The sequence below is a fragment of the Schistocerca nitens genome, chromosome 6, assembly GCF_023898315.1.
Source record: "Schistocerca nitens isolate TAMUIC-IGC-003100 chromosome 6, iqSchNite1.1, whole genome shotgun sequence".
In the NCBI taxonomy this organism is placed as follows: domain Eukaryota; kingdom Metazoa; phylum Arthropoda; class Insecta; order Orthoptera; family Acrididae; genus Schistocerca; species Schistocerca nitens.
Window position 1 is genome coordinate 609,840,130 of NC_064619.1, and position 18,936 is coordinate 609,859,065.

The 18,936-nt window shown below is 38.5% G+C and overlaps 1 protein-coding gene across 2 annotated transcripts in view; it reads right to left on the reverse strand.

Annotated features, from left to right (window-relative positions):
- The window catches only part of LOC126262936 (uncharacterized), a 137,063-nt gene that overhangs the window by 90,745 nt on the left and 27,382 nt on the right, over positions 1 to 18,936 (reverse strand). For both annotated transcript variants that reach the window (XM_049959871.1, XM_049959872.1), the window contains exons 6-9: positions 10,775 to 10,902; positions 4,613 to 4,728; positions 2,229 to 2,348; positions 761 to 888 (exon numbers count right to left, since the gene is read on the reverse strand). In XM_049959871.1, the coding sequence (XP_049815828.1) occupies positions 761 to 888; positions 2,229 to 2,348; positions 4,613 to 4,728; positions 10,775 to 10,902 (492 nt within the window). The remainder of the gene's footprint in view (positions 1 to 760; positions 889 to 2,228; positions 2,349 to 4,612; positions 4,729 to 10,774; positions 10,903 to 18,936) is intronic.

The window sequence follows — 18,936 nt, forward strand, 5'->3', positions numbered from 1 at the left end:
AGACTAACCAGTTAAATTCAAATTCTCTTATTTGTACTCTCTTCACAACTTGATAATCTTAAGCTCCTTTCTGCTGGCTGGTTTGTTAACTACAAACACTTGTTTTTGCTGTCCCACTAATATGATACGGCATTCAAAGAATGATTCAACACATAATTTACATACTTCTGATAAGCTTAATATATCTGCTGATATCTCAATTTGCCTTTTAATTTTCTTGTATTGATGTAAGAAGGTGGTCCATTATATTTACAATGATTCTTATCCTTTTCCATTTCCAACTATATTTACTCTGCTGTTCAGTTTGTCTGTCACAGAAAGAGAATGGACTCTGCTTTGGATGGAGTGGATGCTTCTGGCAATTAAAAGCACAAGTAGCCTATTATCAGAAGAATTCAGATACAAGTCGTGACACATATCACCAGCACGACTATGCTCTAACACTCTGCTTTCCAAGTTCTTTAACACCTTACAGCCCAGTACCTGCTCTAGACAGTGAATCAGTCTTCACATTACTCTGAGGAACACAGTAATGTGAGCCTATCTGCTAGGATTCTTGTACTAACAATGTTTGTTTATTATGATCAGATGAACCATTTACTATACCTTTCATATCTAAATGAATAAAGACTGTTGGATGACTGTAAAAGTACTGCTGGTAACCATTATATACAGTTTATACATGGGCCGCAGACATTAGTAAAAATAAGCAAGGAAATATAAAAGAACAGCTTAATGTTGCAGACTGCAGCAAACTTACTTGGCTTATCAAATGTCCTGCCTGAGGAGAAGACAGGGATGTCATGGCTACCAATTTGATCATCTGTGCAATACAATCATGTATTGTGAAGGGATGATGTTGCAAGGCCACAATTTTTGTGTTTATTCCTGCAACATAAACATGCATTTTGGCCCCAATACATACACATACTCAGCAATTACCTTACAAGTACGGATAACAATTGAGAAAACATTACAAAATGCACTGTTTTTGATAATGTCTTTGTGGTGTATCAATATTAACACACAAGATACTACAAACTACATAATAACAGACCACTAAAATAATTACCCAGACACTTGCATGTCAATAACAGTTCCCGAACAAATACTGTAAGAATCAGGACTAAAGTACAGTAGACACAGAAGCACTTTTTGACTATTGTGGATGTAGATAGGAGAGAAATGCCAGTAATAAATAATAATAATAATAATAATAATAATAATAATAATAATAATAATAGCTACAATGATAATACTTGACAACTTGCAACACGACAGACACACAAGTGTAGACTAGACTAATTATAAAATTTTAAGCATACAGACAGAAGTATTTGACAAATCTATCACTAGCAGAGAAACTCAGCACTGCCCAGGTATTTATTTATAGCTGTCCGTCCATGCTCTTACCACACAGTGTCTGGCCTTGCACTTAATTTTTATCATGTCATATCTCCTGAACTATGTGTCATACAATGATACAATATTGTAGGTACATACAGCGGCATATGTGGACACTGTCTGTGAAATTTATTGCGAACAGAATTAGTAGCAAAGAAGTATAAATTAAAGTGTCATGCACGATGTAGCAGTTTTTCATGCATCTCATTGTTTATGATATCATATCTTTCGAACTACATGTTGTACAATGATATAGTTTTGCACTTACATTCTGTGGTATATGTGCACACGGCCTGCAAAGAGTCTCATGAATACAATTAGTAGTAAATGCCATGCCTCATGCAGAACTTTTATGTGGTTCTTACCCCATTCAGTCATTGCCACCTGACATTAAGGTATACATGTCCCAAGTTTGGTTAAAATGTGTCCAATAGTAACACACACACACACACACACACACACACACACACACACACACACACACACACACACACACACACACACACACACACACACACACACACACTTTTATAATATTTATCGATTATTATTATTAATATTAATTGGGAAGGAATCCTATGGAGAAGTTTTGATTAATGGAGACTATCCTAATGTCTTCTCTACATCACAGTGTTCCTTTTTTTAATAACAGGCATCGATGACCATCTTTTACCACACTTAAAACACCTGAATGTAACAATGAATAGAATATCCTGTGAAAAAACTAACAATTATAACAACAAGCACCAAATTTTGTCCTTTAAGAATACAATAAGGAGTTTGTATGAACTTGTATTTTGGTTCATCAAAGTAGAGTTACAGACCTCTGGCACTCTCAGCAGTGCTGCGAAATTTTTCTGTTTGTCTTATGTAATGCAACCAATCAACTTCAGGAACTGGTAACTCCTGCAATGACTCAGTCAGAGAATTTCCCAGTTTAGCACCTGGAAAAATATACAAGTATGTACTCGGTGAAGAATTCCTATGTACAACATCTATTTCTGCTTATAAGCTATTAACAGTTTACATACACTCAAACTTTTTAGACAGTGGCTTGTTAATACAAAGAAGCTCAAATGTTTGACTGTTTCATCAATTAAAGGACATGGACAGAAATAAAAGTTCTTACACCTAATACACTTTCTGCAGAATTTCCTGCTTAAGCATTCATAAATACCACAAGTTCTTGGAATGTTATATATAGTTTATGAACACATTTAAAGTTGCTATCGTAAATTACCTAAATTACAAGAAGGTGACTTAAGTAGTTGGCCAAATGATCAAATCTTGAAAACAAGCTATAAAAACCATAAACTTGAAAGTGAAATAAATACTACTCTACGATTAGGCGAAATATAGAGCACTGAGGTAAGTAACACTGAATGATGACTGAAAAATAGTCTCTCTTTGGTCTGATGTTGAATATGTAGTCTGCAGTTGCATTTTTTTTTTTAATTTTCATATATAATGAACTATTAGAATGATGCTATTTTGGTAATAAGAGGGATTGAATGACTGGCTGGATGAAATTGTTACTACAGTGTTTAATCACCTCGCACAATTGTCATTACAGGATTTTCTGTAATCTGGTGGAAAGTGTGTGGAAATTATATCATTAAGAAGAAAAGCATCGTTCTGAATTACACTACTCCGCAAAGCTCTGTAATGTTATTTCACTTTATTTCCTTTTTGTCAACCCTCTGTTTGCAAATGAGTGTTTTCACTGTTTAACAAACTATCTTTTTGGATTAGGCACAGAATTTTATTTCATGGTAATTCAAACGATGCTTTCCTGCAATATAGATCTGAAAAGTATTGGTGCAACAATGACATTTGCAACAGTCAGATCTTTCACTGTGTGCCACAACAACATTGTCCATGCACATTGTTATAACTGTTTTCAAATTGCAAAATTTAAAAGCACTGTGATGATTTTTATTGTACCGGTGGTGGTACAAGATTGTATCACAGTTATGGGAAAGAATGTGTCTGTTGGGTATTTCCTGTCAAAATAAAACTTCTGCATGCTTTCCTGGAATCTGACTAAGTGGTTGTCTTGCGGCAGGTGAAGATTCTCATTTGAATTTAAAAGTTTGTCTTTCTTGATGCAATAATGGATCAACGAAGATCAAAAGATTGTGGAAAGAGGGGTCTCCCTCTGTTAAAACACAACACAGGTACCTCTGCAGACCCCCCCCCCTCTCCCTCCCCTCAAAATATGTGCACTCTATTTTATTTTCCCATTTGATTATTTCACTTCAGAATCCACTTCACAGATTTGTTTTCTTTTTCTTTCTTTTGTTTAAATTTTACAATCATAAGAAGTTAACTGATTTTGGATAGAGGTCTGCTGTCACAGCTATCCTGGTGACTCTACTGTTTATTTCAGTTACTTTAATTATACAGAGGGATAATTTATTCGCTACACGGACAAAATCCAATTGTGCACGGTTAACCTTCTGAGGTTGCAAAACACATATCACAGCCTATAGGTATGATGCGATTTATGTGATCTTGAAGTCCATAAATGCTATTAGTATAAAATATGCATTAAATGTAACTGTGTAATTTTTTAAATATTTTTGTCAATAGCTGAAATTACTGTGCTTGAAATTATGTTAGTTGGTTGGGCAATCTTGAGGCATTACCTTCATGATAATCATTATAATGAGTCTTGTTTCTTGCAAAATGCACCACGCATTCAATTATCAATTTGCCATCTCTTGTTTATGAGTATACGCTTTTCTCCTACAGTTTCACACAAATTACTGCTGGCTTAGAAGACCAATCCATGCATTAGACATGTGTCCACATTGTAACAGTTTTACCACATAGCAGCTTTTATTCTAATGCTCTCATCTTCCCGTCCCCTACCCCTCAAAAAAACTAACAGTACAAACAAATGAAAAAGTAAGAGAGAGAAGCACCATAGAATCAATAATAAACAGAATCGCTGATAAGTTCTGTACCGAAGCAAATAAAAATGTAGCCATGCGTAGCCTTCCTCTCCACAAGACTTCTTATCTAACCAAAACCCAGTACCACCTATCTTCTTCTTTTTTTATCATTATTCAATAGAATATGTTAATTTTCTGGAAACCAGTGACACACTCAGTTTATGTTCTACATTTCACATGAGCTCAGAAAATGCATGTGTAAGAGTGAATCGCGTAGTGCATGGAAGTAAAGAGAAGAATTTCATACATGCCTTCAGAAATCTGGGGCAACTGCTGCAACTGATGAGTACTGTCCATCTTTGCTCTGAAATCAGTGTTTTCATTTTCCTCGACAATCTCCATGTGGGTATGCAGTTTCTTTGGTGACCTAAAAAGAATGAGCAGATGAAAAATGACTCAAAATATAATATCCACTGCTAAAATTGAACTGAAACAGATTGCACAAATTCTACTACAGTGCGATGCAGTCAAATAGGAAGTTTAAAAAAAGTTGCACAAACTGTAGAGTTTAACAAGTTTTATTTATTTTTTGGCATGACTCTAGTGTACACAAGAGGAAATTAATAGTTTACCTTGAAAGTTATCATTTTTTGAATCTGGTGTCACTCAGATGGCAGCCCTGGTTTCGCACACATTGTTGGAGTTGGGGATGAATTCATTCACGACATTACCTAGTATCTCCAACAGAATGTCTATATATTTCTTAGTGAATTCTCTCCTTCTAAACCCAAAGGAAAAAGTCTGGTACAGATAAACCTGGTAAATGGGGAAGCCACAAAGTATCACTATTGCTGTTGATGAGATGACCAGGAAATGAAACACTATGCAAGTCCATTGACACAGCAGTAATATTGTCCGTTGCACCACCCTGCTGGAAGAGTGCTTTTTCATCTGGATCATATGCATTGAGTTCAGGCAAAGAACATGTTACCAACACACAGCACAATGTTTACAGTTTACCGTCACTGTGTTTATCTACAAAAAAATGAGGTCCAATTATTGTCCGAGAAGATATTGTGCACCAAACTGTTACTTTTTGTGTGTGGATGGGGGTTTCATGGAGACAATGTAAGATTTCATCTGATCAGTATCAAAAGTTCTGCTTATTGACAAAACCACTAAGATGAAAGTGGGTTTCATCACTCATCTGTAAGTTGTAAACTCACTCTGCATTTCCTCCGATAATATTTCACATTGCTTGGCAAATGTATATACAGTTATTGTAATTTTACGATTGGAAGGCTTGGATAATCTGCAACTTGTAAGCACGATAGTGATCACTCTTCAATATCCTTCTCACAGATCGACTGCTGGGACCAAGTTCTGCATTGTTCTGACTAGCTGATTTTCATAGTCATATTTATAAAGCGTCTTACACACATGATCAATATTCTGTTGAGTTCAGCTTGTTTGTACTCTGCAACCTCTTTTCTTTGTGATTCTACCTTTGTTCTCAAAGTTCCTTACCCAAAGGTTAATCGCACTGGAAGATAGCAAGTGTGCATATGGGGATAAATTAAAAGCTTGGTGAAAAGTGTGTTTACCTAAAAATGAAGTCATCTCAGTTTCTGGAATGCCCACTTACAGCAAATGCATGTTGTGTAGTTGACCAGTGCATCATGGCTTCTAAAACTTCCATCTGTCAACCCCCGCCGATCCCACCATCCCCCACCATGACAGCCAGCCAGTTCTCCAATCTTCCCGTTTGACTGCTGCAGCTGGCATAACATCGAAATTTGAAGTGTGAGCTAGTGGTACCAACTCTCTGATCTCCAGTTTCTTCGGCAATGAAATGAATGAAATCTTCCTTTATATCAACCATGTTTATTAACAATGCTGGTATTTTTAGCAGTACCAATAAGTGTCATTTTAGAGAAGGTGTTATGTAACAGATTGAGCTTCCATTTATTATACAGATACTACTGGTCATGACCTGGAATATGTATGGTACGTAACTGTATGGATAGTATTATGAATGGAACAATCATAAAAACATGGACAACAAACTCTGGATGAATAGAACTATCAAAGTATGTTAAAAATATAAGTTTCCACAAATGTTGTCAAATCATTCAGGTACAACATGGGTTTTTAGCATGGAAAAAAAAGAGGATATTACTCAAGAATAGCGCAAATTGCTAAGAAATAATTTGGTTGGTGAGATAAAAAGCCCAGGACTGGCAGATCACATGTAAAAACACATGCAATACAAATTTTGCAAAATATGAGGGGAGAGATGACACTTGGAGATAACCTCCTACTGGGGAACACCTTTGCTGCTTTGCCTGACATGAGACACTTAGAATTCTGCTAGAAGTTTGCTTATGATTGTATCTGTGAGTGTAAGTGATGATAATCATGCAGAATCACTGCCGAGTGACACATGGTCCAATCCAGCTGATCTTTACCTGTGCAAAAACAGCTTCTACACACAACTTCGCCTCACACGAGTAGTGTGAAAGATATGAGTCCATCAGTGCCACAGACAGACTGGATATTATGTGAACTAAAGCACTTGAGTAACAGTTTGACAGCATGGGAATATTATTCTTTCCTTTATCATCTTAGTACGTTACGGATATATGTCAATTATTTTGGTAAAGGGTAAGCTATTATACAACTCTGTAAAGAGTAAACACCATCAATTTAACTTTGATATCAAAATAAATGATATGGAAATAAAGAAAATTATGATATATTTTAATTATATTCCTGCAGCTGGTGGACATAATCTATTAATTTTTATCAACTGCAAATGTCACATTTTTAAAACTGTGTATGATTAATAGGTATACTAAACTTAAATTGACCTTTCAAGTTGGTTAATGTTATAAGTCTATCACCATATAAAGAGACCAACCATAATGAGCATCTCCTTGATAACATGTTGGTCCACCTATGGAATTCAACACAGCTGTGATTCTCCATGCCATGGATTTTAGAAGTTCTTGGTAGCTTCCGAGAGGTATGTGGCACTAGACATCCATGCACAGGCCATACATTCCTGTAAATTACAGGCTGGTGGTTTGTGGGTGCAGGTCTGGCACCCAACAGCATCCCAAATGTGTCTCATCAGGTTCAGACCACATGAATTTGATGGTGACGACATCAACACGATTTCATTATCATGTTCCTCAAACTACTGTGGCATTATTTGGACCTTGTGACAGCTAGAGGTATCCTGCTGGAAGATGCCATTGCTGTCAGGGAAGACTCAAGCATGAAGTGATACAGGTGATCCCACAATTAATGTCATATAATCCACAGGTGTCATGGAGCCTTCAATTACATTGCAGGTCCCATGGAAGCCTTGGTGAATGTTCCCCATAGTACAATACTGCCCCCATCGGCCTGCATACATAGCATAGTGCATGTTTTGAGCAGCCATTTGCCAGAATGGTGGTGTATCTGGAACTGGCCATTGACCTGCTGTGTCAAGGGATGTTATTCATCAAACTAGGTGACACTTTTCCATCAGTTCATGGTCCAATCTCTGTGAGCCCATGTCCACTACAATTGCAACTGATGATGTCGTGGGGTCAACGTGGAAACATGAAGGGGATCATCTGCTGTGGAGCCCTATGATCAATAATGTGTGATGGACCTGTGCCTGTACCAGGTCTGCAACAGATTGTTGCCCACACAATTTAACAGAATGGACATCACTCCATCGTTCACATTCTGAGATGAGGCACGGATGTTCGAAACCTTCCATAGATACCCATGACAGCATGCAGGGTGGATTGCTAGACTCAGGGGGGAAAAGTTTATTAAAGTTTTTTTTCCACTTTTTAATTCCGATGCAACAGAACTGTGTTACAGTGTAGTGAGGTTGTGGCTTGACCTGGGCTAGTGGGTATGGGATGTCACCGGATATCACCATCTACACATGCTCAGTCCGCGTGAATAATTCTCTCACATCGAATACTGTTGATGAGGTAACGCTTCACCTGTGTTGCTGACTAATCACGCATTGCAAAGTGTCCTCCAGCAGAAAAACAGAGGGCTGCGAAGGATCACATCGTGGATGCAGGGCGGACTAGCAAGAATGTGCCAGCACCACTGGGGTGCTCTCTTGCTAGCCAGCTTCCAACCGAATCACACATATCTCCCTGCTTCTCCCTATTTGGCCACCATGCCCCATCAGTCTAGTTGTCAATGGCCTCTCACTAGCCGTAGCTTTATGCCTGAATACCTTATGCTAGATTTAATGGAATAAATATCCAGTCAGTTTTTCACATTTTTGTTATTTAACTGAAATGTCCACATACCGCCTTTCTTACGCCAACGGGAAATCCTGTACAATAGTAGCATATAAACAAATGACCTGCTTCTCCGTGTCTGATATGCTTGTAGCCAGGCACCAGGTCATAAATAATTTGCCTTTTGTCAAAGATAGTAGAATGATTCCTGATTTGTCTTTGCTCCATCTGCGAAGTGTGTGAGAAAAGTACTGAGACTGATTTTTTATTTATCAAAGATTCTATTTTTTTTTTATACAAAAATATTGTCCCCTTCAACGTAGTTCCCTTCACAAGCCATACACTAGCGCAGATTTTGTTCCCAATTTTGGTAGCAGTGCTGAAAAGCTTCATCTGGTAGGGCCTTTAAAATGTCAGTCACATTCCTTTGACTGTTCTCCAGAGCCCAAAATGACAACCTTTTAAGACATTTTTCAATTTCACGAAAAGAAAAAAGTCACACGGACTCATATCAGGTGAATAAGGACAGGTATACACTCACACACCTGTCCTTTTTTCCCCCTAAGGTAAGTCTTTCCACTACTGGGATTGGAATGACTCCTTACCCTCCCCCTTAAAACCCACATCCTTTCGTCTTTCCCTCTCCTTCCCTCTTTCCTGATGAAGCAACGTTGGGTTGCGAAAGCTTGAAATTTGTGTGTGTGTTTGTGAGTTTTTTATTGTCTCCTATCAACATATCAATGCTTTCGTTTGGTAAGTTACAGCACCTTTGGTTTTAGATATATTTTTTCCATGTGGAATATTTCCCCTCTATTATTTTCAAAATATTTACAAGTACATAAAGCAACGCTTATTACATTGAGAAGTGTAACAAATTGACATTCTGTAACATATGGTGATTTAACTTACATTTGATAAACAAGCTGAATGGCTAATGTTTAATAGTACGAAACATGTCAGGAAGTTGTAACACCACTTCTTTTCACTTCCCTATATTGAAGAAATATTATGTACTAAATTTTGGAACACCAGTTTCAGTAGTAATGACAGAAAGTTGTAACTTATGGAACATATCACGAATATGACAGATTATGTTGTAATAAAGTGTGCTCATGAATGGACTCTACATTCTTAGTCTACAGAATGTAAATTATAAGGACCCACTTCAGCAAATGAAATTTAAGGCCAGGCGCAAGCCTAACATCACAACACTGGTTTACTGAACGAGTTCAAATAGTTCACAAAATTTTAATATCCGCAGATACAGGTAAAAGAATTGCAGATGTGCATAAGGGACTGGTGGATAGCATTTTTCATATCTGCACGGATCTCTAAAAATCAGTATACTACAAATATACTGTGATGAGTTATTGAAATGAAATGTCATGAGGCTAGGGCCTCTCGTCGGGTACACCGATTGCCTGAGTTGATGCTACTGCAGTGACTTGCGTGTCAATGGGAATAACATGACAATGATGGAGACCACACAACATCCAGACCCTGAGCGGAAAAAATCTCTGACCGAGCCGGGAATCGAACCTGGGCCTCTTAGTATGGCATTCAGTCATGCTGACCACTCAGCTACCAAGACGAACTGATGAATTATTGACTAGCAACATATATTTTCTAAATGCCCAACATCTGTAACACAACATCAAGGTGCAAAGGGATAGTTAAAACAGCCATCTTAACTGATCCATATCCTTTAACTTTGTAGATGGTAACTAGTGCTCCACAAAAAAATTTATCTGACCACCAACTTATTTACATTATGTTCCACAACTATTATTAATTTTAAAACCAATTCCTAATGTACCGTAACAATCCCTCATTTTGTTACTACCGTGATACCTCTTCTCAAACAATTCTTACCTTCACACTCTTCATCTTATATTTTTCTTGTTTTCCTCTGTTTCTCCCCTATTATCTATGGTCCTTACTTTTCTTTACTTGGCTCTTTGTATTAAATTTCTCTTAATTCACTGTGTCTCAGCAGTTTTTGGGAGACTAACCCTTTTTCTCTGTTCATGACCTATATTTTATTCTGCTCGTTCGGAGCTCTTGTAACTGAAACTTCATATTCAATATCTACTTTTCAGTTTCACTATTAGTGCAATTGCTACAGTTACACCAGGTGTGTCTAGTACTCAGTACTACATTATATTGAATGACACAATGAAATTAATTCTCAACTGAATATGATGCACAAACCTTTTTGCATGTAAATGTTCAGTAAAACATGAAGTATCCATTACAGCAGCTTCTGGTTCTACCAGTTTTAATTTTGAAGATGATTCAACAATTTTTGAGTGATTCTGCACCGCTGTTGCTTCGATAATCTGGTCACATAAAGGAGACAGAACAAAAATTAATTAAAAAAACATAATGAAGGAAGGTTGATGACAAAACAAAATCATCAATTACTATTGTAAGTTCACTGTATATTTCAGATAAAAAAGAAATTTTGCAGGTAAATTAAGAGTACCTCACATAAATGTCTTTCTGTCAAACAATGGTATGATAATACAAAAAGGATGGATTTTCTACTCACCACATAGTGAAGGTTTTGAGTGGTAGAGAGACATAGTAAAGAAGATTGATATTATTTAGCTAATGGACCAAGTCTCCCGTCAGAGGCAGCCAAAACAAAAATATCCCCCCCCCCTCACACACACACAAAACTTATAACTGCGTATGTCACACAGATATGGCCAGTGTCATCATGGGGGGATACTGAAGAGAGTGCACAGAGGTGACGGAAAGCAACCTATGGGTGGGGGACAATGCTAATGCTACCTGTGGGGTGCAGTGTGCAGGGACGTGGCAGGGACCAGGGAGAGGGCAGTGGGCAGCTAGACGCAGAATCTGGAGGCAGGGAGGGAAGGAGTAATGAAGTGGAACGGACTGTGCAGGTGGGCTATGAGGCATATACGTCTGGAGTGGGAACACGGAAGAGGATAAGCAGGTGGAGGACAGGCACTTGTGAAGGTTGAGACCAGAACGAGGGGAGGGGGGGGGGGGGAGCAAGTGGGTTATGGGAGTTCCCATCCACATAATTAAGAAAAGCTAGGTTTGGTGAAAACAATCCAGATGGCACAGGCAGTAAAGCAGTCACTTAAAGTCAGGCACATCGTGTTGTGTGGCGTGCTCCCATCCAAACCTTCAGATGTCAGACACTCAGATCGGTACCAAACATTGTGTGTCGAGATAGTATCAACCAAAACACCGATTTAGTTTGTGCATGTGCTGTCATCCAATAGAAGATGTGTAAACGGTAATTAAAAGTAACACCAGACCTACGGAGTATAGGGAAAGAGCATCTGTGAGTGGTGAATGTGAAGATCTCTGGCAGATGAGTTGGTAAAGCGCCAGATCACTGTACTAAAGGTCCTGAGTTCAAAACCCACTGAGGCGATTTTTTTTAGCAGTTTATGTGTGAAACTGTTATAAGGGAGAACATTTTTTCTGACATGTAAAAGGATGTTTTGGAGCTCTTCGCACTGTTCTTTTTGGAGTCTGTTTTCGCTTCGTTAGTTGAAAGTAGCAAACCTATAGAGTACATTTGCATAGACGGGTGTGGTGATATCTATACAAATGTATGCTATGGGTTTGCTACTTTCAACTAATGAAGCAAAAGCAGACTGCCAAAAGAACAGTGCTACAAACTCTGCAATGTCCTTTTATATGTCAGAAAAATGTTCTGCCTTATAACAATTTCACGTGTAAACTGTTACACAAAAAAATTGCCATCAGTGAGTTCTGAACTTGACCTTTAGTACAGCGATCTGACGCTCTACCAACTCACCTACCACAGATCTTCACATTCACAGCTCACAGACATGCTTTTCCTATACTCTGTAGTTCTGGTGTTACTTTTAATTACCATTTACACCCTGTTCTACTGGACGACATGGAACAAACTAAATCGGTGTTTTGGCTGATACTATATCGACACACAACATTTGGTACCGATCTGAGTGTCTAACATCTGGACGTTTGGCTGTCAGCAACTAGGTGATCCAGATGTCTCTTGGCCAGTTTTGGCAGTGGCCATTCATGTGGACAGACAATTTCCCACATAGAATGCTACACAGTGATTGCATCTAAGCTTATAGATAATGACTGCTTACGCATGTGACAAGACTAGAGTAGGTGTTAGTGGGAAGACACTTGGGGAAGGTCTTGTACCTATGTTTCTTGGGGGGGGGGGGGGGATATGAGGCATGGGGAAGGTGCTAGGAGCACAGGTGGAACAGGGATGGAAAAGGGAAGAACAAGGATATTGTGTAGGATGGACGGGAGGCAGAACATCACAATGGAAGGGTGGGGAGTGCAGTGGGGAGGATATTTCTCATTTCAAGGCACGATACGAGGTAGTCAAAACCTTGGTAAAGACTGTTATTCAGCTGCTCCAGACCTGTGTGGTACTGCCAAAGGAACCACACAGCAATCATAATTTTGTACTTCTTGTACTGATGGTGTGTGAAGTTCAGAACTGAAATAGTAATTAGTCACAGCACAGCAATTCAACTATGAAAAATTCTTGAGAAAATTGACTTTGAAGTTTTCTGAGTGTGTTTCATATCCTAAAACAAGGTTGAGCTTTTACTCAGCCACTTAGCTCTGTCCAGAATGCTCAGCTTCCATGTGGGTGACTGTGGTTCGATTCCCGGCCATTTGAAATTTTTTAAATGAAGGTACATGCTGTATGAGCGTTCCAATGAAGCATAAAATATATGAAAATTTAAAAAAAAAAGTTTGTAATTTCTTAAATTAATCAATCTTTTTACCAATATTTTTAAAAAAATCAATAATTATTAACTTATATTTGCAATGAAAAGGATTTTTGTGTGCAATACATAATTAGAAAGAAAAAGGCCCGCATTTTTCATAAAAAATGACAATTAGATGCATGTTAATTAGCATACATTTGATGGGGGGGAAAAAAAAGGTCCGAAACAGGGATCGAACCAGCAATTGAGCTATTATTAGCCTCTAGTGCTACCAATTTTTTTCTATCCTTAGGTATTTTATGCTTCACGGAAATGCTCACAGAAATGTACCTCCATTTAAAATTTTGCATTGGCCGGAAATCAAACCTGGGCCAAACACATGAAACGTGAGCGATTTACCAGAATGTCACACACACTGATGAAATGTCTGACTTACTTTAGGGAACTGAAAACCCTCAGAAAACTTCAAAGTCGATTTTCTTGATAATTTTAGGAGTTGCTTCCCCAGCTTTTGCAGATTGATACTAGAGTTCTGGACTTCACTTACAATGTAAAAAAATCCTATTGTCATGTGGTCTGCTTGTAAGTCACGAGGGGAGGTGCTCCTTTGTGGCTTGTCTGTGAGTATATGGAAGATGGTAAGTGCCTAAGGAGACAAGCCATGGGACAAGGCTGAGACCCTTGGTGTATTTAAAGGGAGACTGTTTATCACTACAAACGCGATGATCACAGATGGATAGTCTGTATGGGGGAGACATCTGGTGTGGAGTGGTTGTCAGCTGCCAAAATGGAAGTATTGTTGGTGGTTCATAGGTGTGATATGGTGGACTGAGTTACTTGTGTAGCTATCCTTGAGGCACATGGGCACCTGCAAGGCAACATCCAATACCCACTAATTCAGGAGCTATCTAGAGGAATCTTTCCTAGTCACACCAAATCCCCCCCAGTTCACATTCATTGACGACATCTTCATAACCTGGATCAAAGGTGGTTACAACCATGCACATTCCTCCCAAATCTCAACATCTTCTCCCTCATTTACATCGCTGGTCCTCCTAGCTCAAAAGCCAATTTCCTCAACGTCATCCTCCACCTCAAGGATGGATACTTCACAACCACATGGCAACTTTCCTTGCAACGTATCCTTCATTCCTGTAACCCCTCTGACCTCAATCTTCACTAGTCCCTAGCAGCCCACTATCCTGTTCCCACCAGGTCCCCACATGCTCCCACAGGCAGCACTAGCACCTTCCTCCATCCCTACCCCGCTGTTCCTTCCTTTTCCCCTCATTGCAGAATGCACTTTAATGTCATCTGCCAATCTTCCATCAGGACATCACCTTGGTATTTTTGTTCTCTTGTAAACCAACAATGCACTTCCTTGGTCCATCTACCACCATATCACCTACCTGTGTGTTCGACACACCACCATTACATTTTAATTTTAGTCAACTCATTCCATTCATGCTATAATACATTTAGGGCCAGTTGTATAAACATCACTGAGTCGCAATCAATTCTGACTTTAGTTCAGAAATTGAACTCTGTTCAGGACTCCACTTTATTGTATAGCAATGAACTTTGATCCACCAAAGGAGATTCAGTTTTGATCTAAGAGAGCAAAAAGATGCTTGGCAACACTGCAGAAATCACTGTTGTCATGATTATTACACTTTGAATTCAGATATTAATCATACATCGTAGATACATAGTACTTATTGAAAATGTCGTGTTATGAAGATGGAGGAAAGTAAACAAAAAAAGGAACCAATGTCCAAACTTCTCCCCATACAAAAAAGATTTTTTTCTGTAAACCATATTGAGCCAATATAATAACACAATAGAACACAAGAAATTGATAAAGTTACTACAACTAACAAGGACAAGGAATAACATTTTTTTGCAAACATATGCACTCACTGCATTGGAACTCCTGTTAGCTTATTTTCTGTTGGTTGTGGGCTTTCTTTGTAGAAAGATTCGTCCTGAAGTTATGTGTGATGCTTTTACACATTTTAATATGGTCTGCTTAAGTTTAGTGTAAGAGATTGCTTGTACGTTTAGTGAAAACCGTTAGTGATGATTCCTAAATATCTCTGCACTATTGCCAGTAGGAGATACAGGGTACAGTCCACAACACCTAAAATACCAGGAAAATGTGAATTTGATAAAAACCACACTGCGTATTTTGCAGAATTCTTTCTGCAGGCAGGCAATGCAGGCCAATACCTTGAGCACAACTTTGCAAGCTGTTTGAACAAACTGCCAACCATCATCTGAAAGCTTCGTGCAGCACAAAAACTTAATTTTGAAAGTAGCATGCACATTGGAGTCAGTGTCTGGTTTTTTTTCATGGTTTCAGCAGATTTGTACTCTCTCAACTTTAGTTCTAACAGCTGTGCAGTATTTCTTTTTTTCCTTCAAGCTTAAATGATTTATCACTTAATTTTGAGAATGAGTTCGGCCTTTGTCATCTTCAACAGACACATCAGAATATTCAGATATCTGCAAAGTAAACTAAAGAAAACAGTATACTGTAATTCACATCATGTAAGTTTCTTGCACATAGAATGCTGCCCAGCACAGTGGCCCAGAACATTACGAAAACGGAAAGAGGGATATGGTTTCGGAATGTAGCATTGTTATAATTATCTTTATGGCCAATACAGCAGGGAAAGTAGTATCAAATGGAAAATAGATCCTAGAATTGACCTGGATTTGAACCAGAGTTCCTTCATATGATAGACTAAAATGCAAGCCCTGAGCTACCAACACAGTTGTACAAACAGTGTTAGATGAATGACAGCTTGGTAAACAACTTATAAAGATGATTCGTGAAGTTTTCCCAGTGTATTGAATATTCTATGAGGTTTTTGGATTGCAGCCAGATCACGTTGACTTCTTGCCACAATATTTTGGCTGGCAACCGTCCAGCCATCTTCAGGTAAGTGTAGCCACTGGACACTGCTAGTTCATGGTGTCAGCTTTATAGCAAAAACTGGCACAGAAACGCAAGCACTTTGGCAGCCCTCACAGGAGTGTCCCTAATCAAAATCTTTGCCCTCTGCAAATACTGTTCCATCTGTGGTGTTTAGGTGCATGCGTAAAGGTTAAACTATATGTTCGCCCTCTGTCAGAATGCGTGCTCGCGTTGCTAAAAACAAGTGTCAGATGTCGCCAGACATGTCATAATGAATGAAATATTTTCTCTCAGGAGAAATTAGAGAGATCAATGGGTCCCAACCCTTGTCCAATTGAAAGCCGCCATTGTGATTTATAAGATTTTGTGCTAGATGTATTTCCACAGACTCTAAGTACTGAATCCTAAAAAGATACCACTGGGGCCAAGATTTTTGTGGGAGAATAAGCCCGGGAGTGTCCTGTGGTAATACAGTACTCAGCTAGGCCGACTTACTTGTCTGCGAAAGGCAAGTGTGGCATTCATGTTCAACACACCTTTCACATACTGTGCTTACTGTCTGACCTATGTATGCTTTGTCACACTGGCAAGGAAATTTGTAAATCCCAGCCTTCTGTCAATCCAGATAATCTTTTACTGAACTGAGAAGGGCACTAATCTTTGCCAGTGGCTGGAAGATTACTTTAATTTGATGTTTCCTTAGGTTCCTGCCTACTTTAGATCGAAAGGCTGCCGACGTATGGAAAGAATGCCCTGGACTTGAACAGTTCCTTATCTTCCTGATGTTGTGGGTGGTTATGTTCCATTCTCCTTAACACACCATTACATCAGGTTAAAAGAAGCTGAGACAGTGTGCTTCACTGTGTAATGAATTGTCAATTGTGCATTAATCACTAATAAAAAAAGTGTATAAGATAATGTGTACATGTGTAAGAGACAGCTACTTTGATATGTGCATATATATGAGGCATTGAGAACAATAGGGACCCAAAGCACAAAGTCGAAGTTTTGAGAAAAATAAATGTTTGTGAAAATAAAATTTATATGCAAATCACCAGTCCCATAGGTTTTACTTGTTTTTTACACAAGTCTTAACATCCTATATTTCCTATGAAAAAATAATGCATTCGCTTTATGTTATGAAATTTTAATTATCATTTAGGATTGTTGTTATTATTAATGTTAATTCACAAAATGTTCGTATATAGGCTGTTGACAACAGTGTCTTTTTGACAGTTGTAAAGTTTTAATTAATGTGGAACTAGAATCAGAACATAAAGAACAGATACTAAATGCACCATACGCACAATTATTACCTATTCCAACACTTCATGGTCCTCATTGTCATCACTTTCATTAAGCACATTCTGTGGCATGAGGTTAGGATAAAACTGTCTGTCTACTTCAGGCATGAAATTTAGTAGTTGCATTACATCAGCGCGTTTCAAGGTTGATATTTGCCTTCCATCGACATATTTGGGCACTAGATTTTGCAAGACATCTACAGACTGTGGGGAAATGACAAACTGCCATCTCCCTCAATGTGACTTGCAGAAAATACTGGTCCCCCAAGAGTCCAATGGAGAATATGTTATACTAAACAACTGTTCCTGGCAACCTGCTGAAAGCTTCAAATTGTAAAATTTCTGAGATGTACATTGTTATTATGGGCATGGTAGTGGGGTCAGGAAGACTCTTTAAAGTTCCTTAAATTCTCTGCATCCATTTTACATACTATAAAAAGGTTTAGCTAGCCTTGCTTCCTACATAACTTGACACCAACCATCAGGTGAGAAAAGTGAAACAATTGTCCTCTTTACTTTTTCGATTTATCTGAAGTCAGCATAATATGGGAGAGAAGTGTGGTCAGGAACTAAAAATTCATGTTATCTCCCTCTGACATTTTTTAAATTGCTTCTCATCCCTTACATGTTATTCACCTTTATTTTGCAACATTTCACTATTAAAAGTTGTAACTTCCATCTTCACAGACACCAAAAACAAACAGTACAGGCAACCACCCCAATTAGAAGTACTACTACGGACATGATGTGGACACTAAATTAAGTTGACAATGCTAGATAACCATTGAGCAGTGCAGAGCAACAAAATTATAGGTGAAACTTTCTGGCAGATTAAAACTGTGTGCTGGACCGTGACTCGAATTAGGGACCTTTGCCTTTCACAGGCAAATGCTCTACCAACTGAGCTACCCAAGCACGATTAACGACCCGTTGCCACAGCTTTACTTCTTCCAGTACATCTTCTACCTTCCAAACTTTACAGAAGTTTTCTTGTGAAATTTGCAGGACTAGCATCCATGGAAGGAAGGATACTGTGGAGAAATGGCTTAGCCACACTCTGGGCAATGTTTCCAGAATGAAATTTTCATTCCGCAGTGCAATGTGCACTGATGTGAAAATTCCTGGCAGATTAAAATTGGTGTACTGGACTGAGACTTGAAATTGGGGCCTTTGCCTTTCAAGGTGTCATGAGTCATGCTTGGGTAGCTCAGTGGAAGAGCAATTGCCCGCGAAAGGCAATGTTACAGAGTTCAAGTCTGAGTTTGGCACATAGTTTTAATCTTTCAGATAGTATCAACAAAATTATGCTTTGTGCCTGTATGGAAGTGAATATAAGAGAACTCAAGTGAGAGAGATTTTTGTGAATTTTTATATAATGTGGGCCTACAGCACAGATAAAGCTTGTGCACCATACGA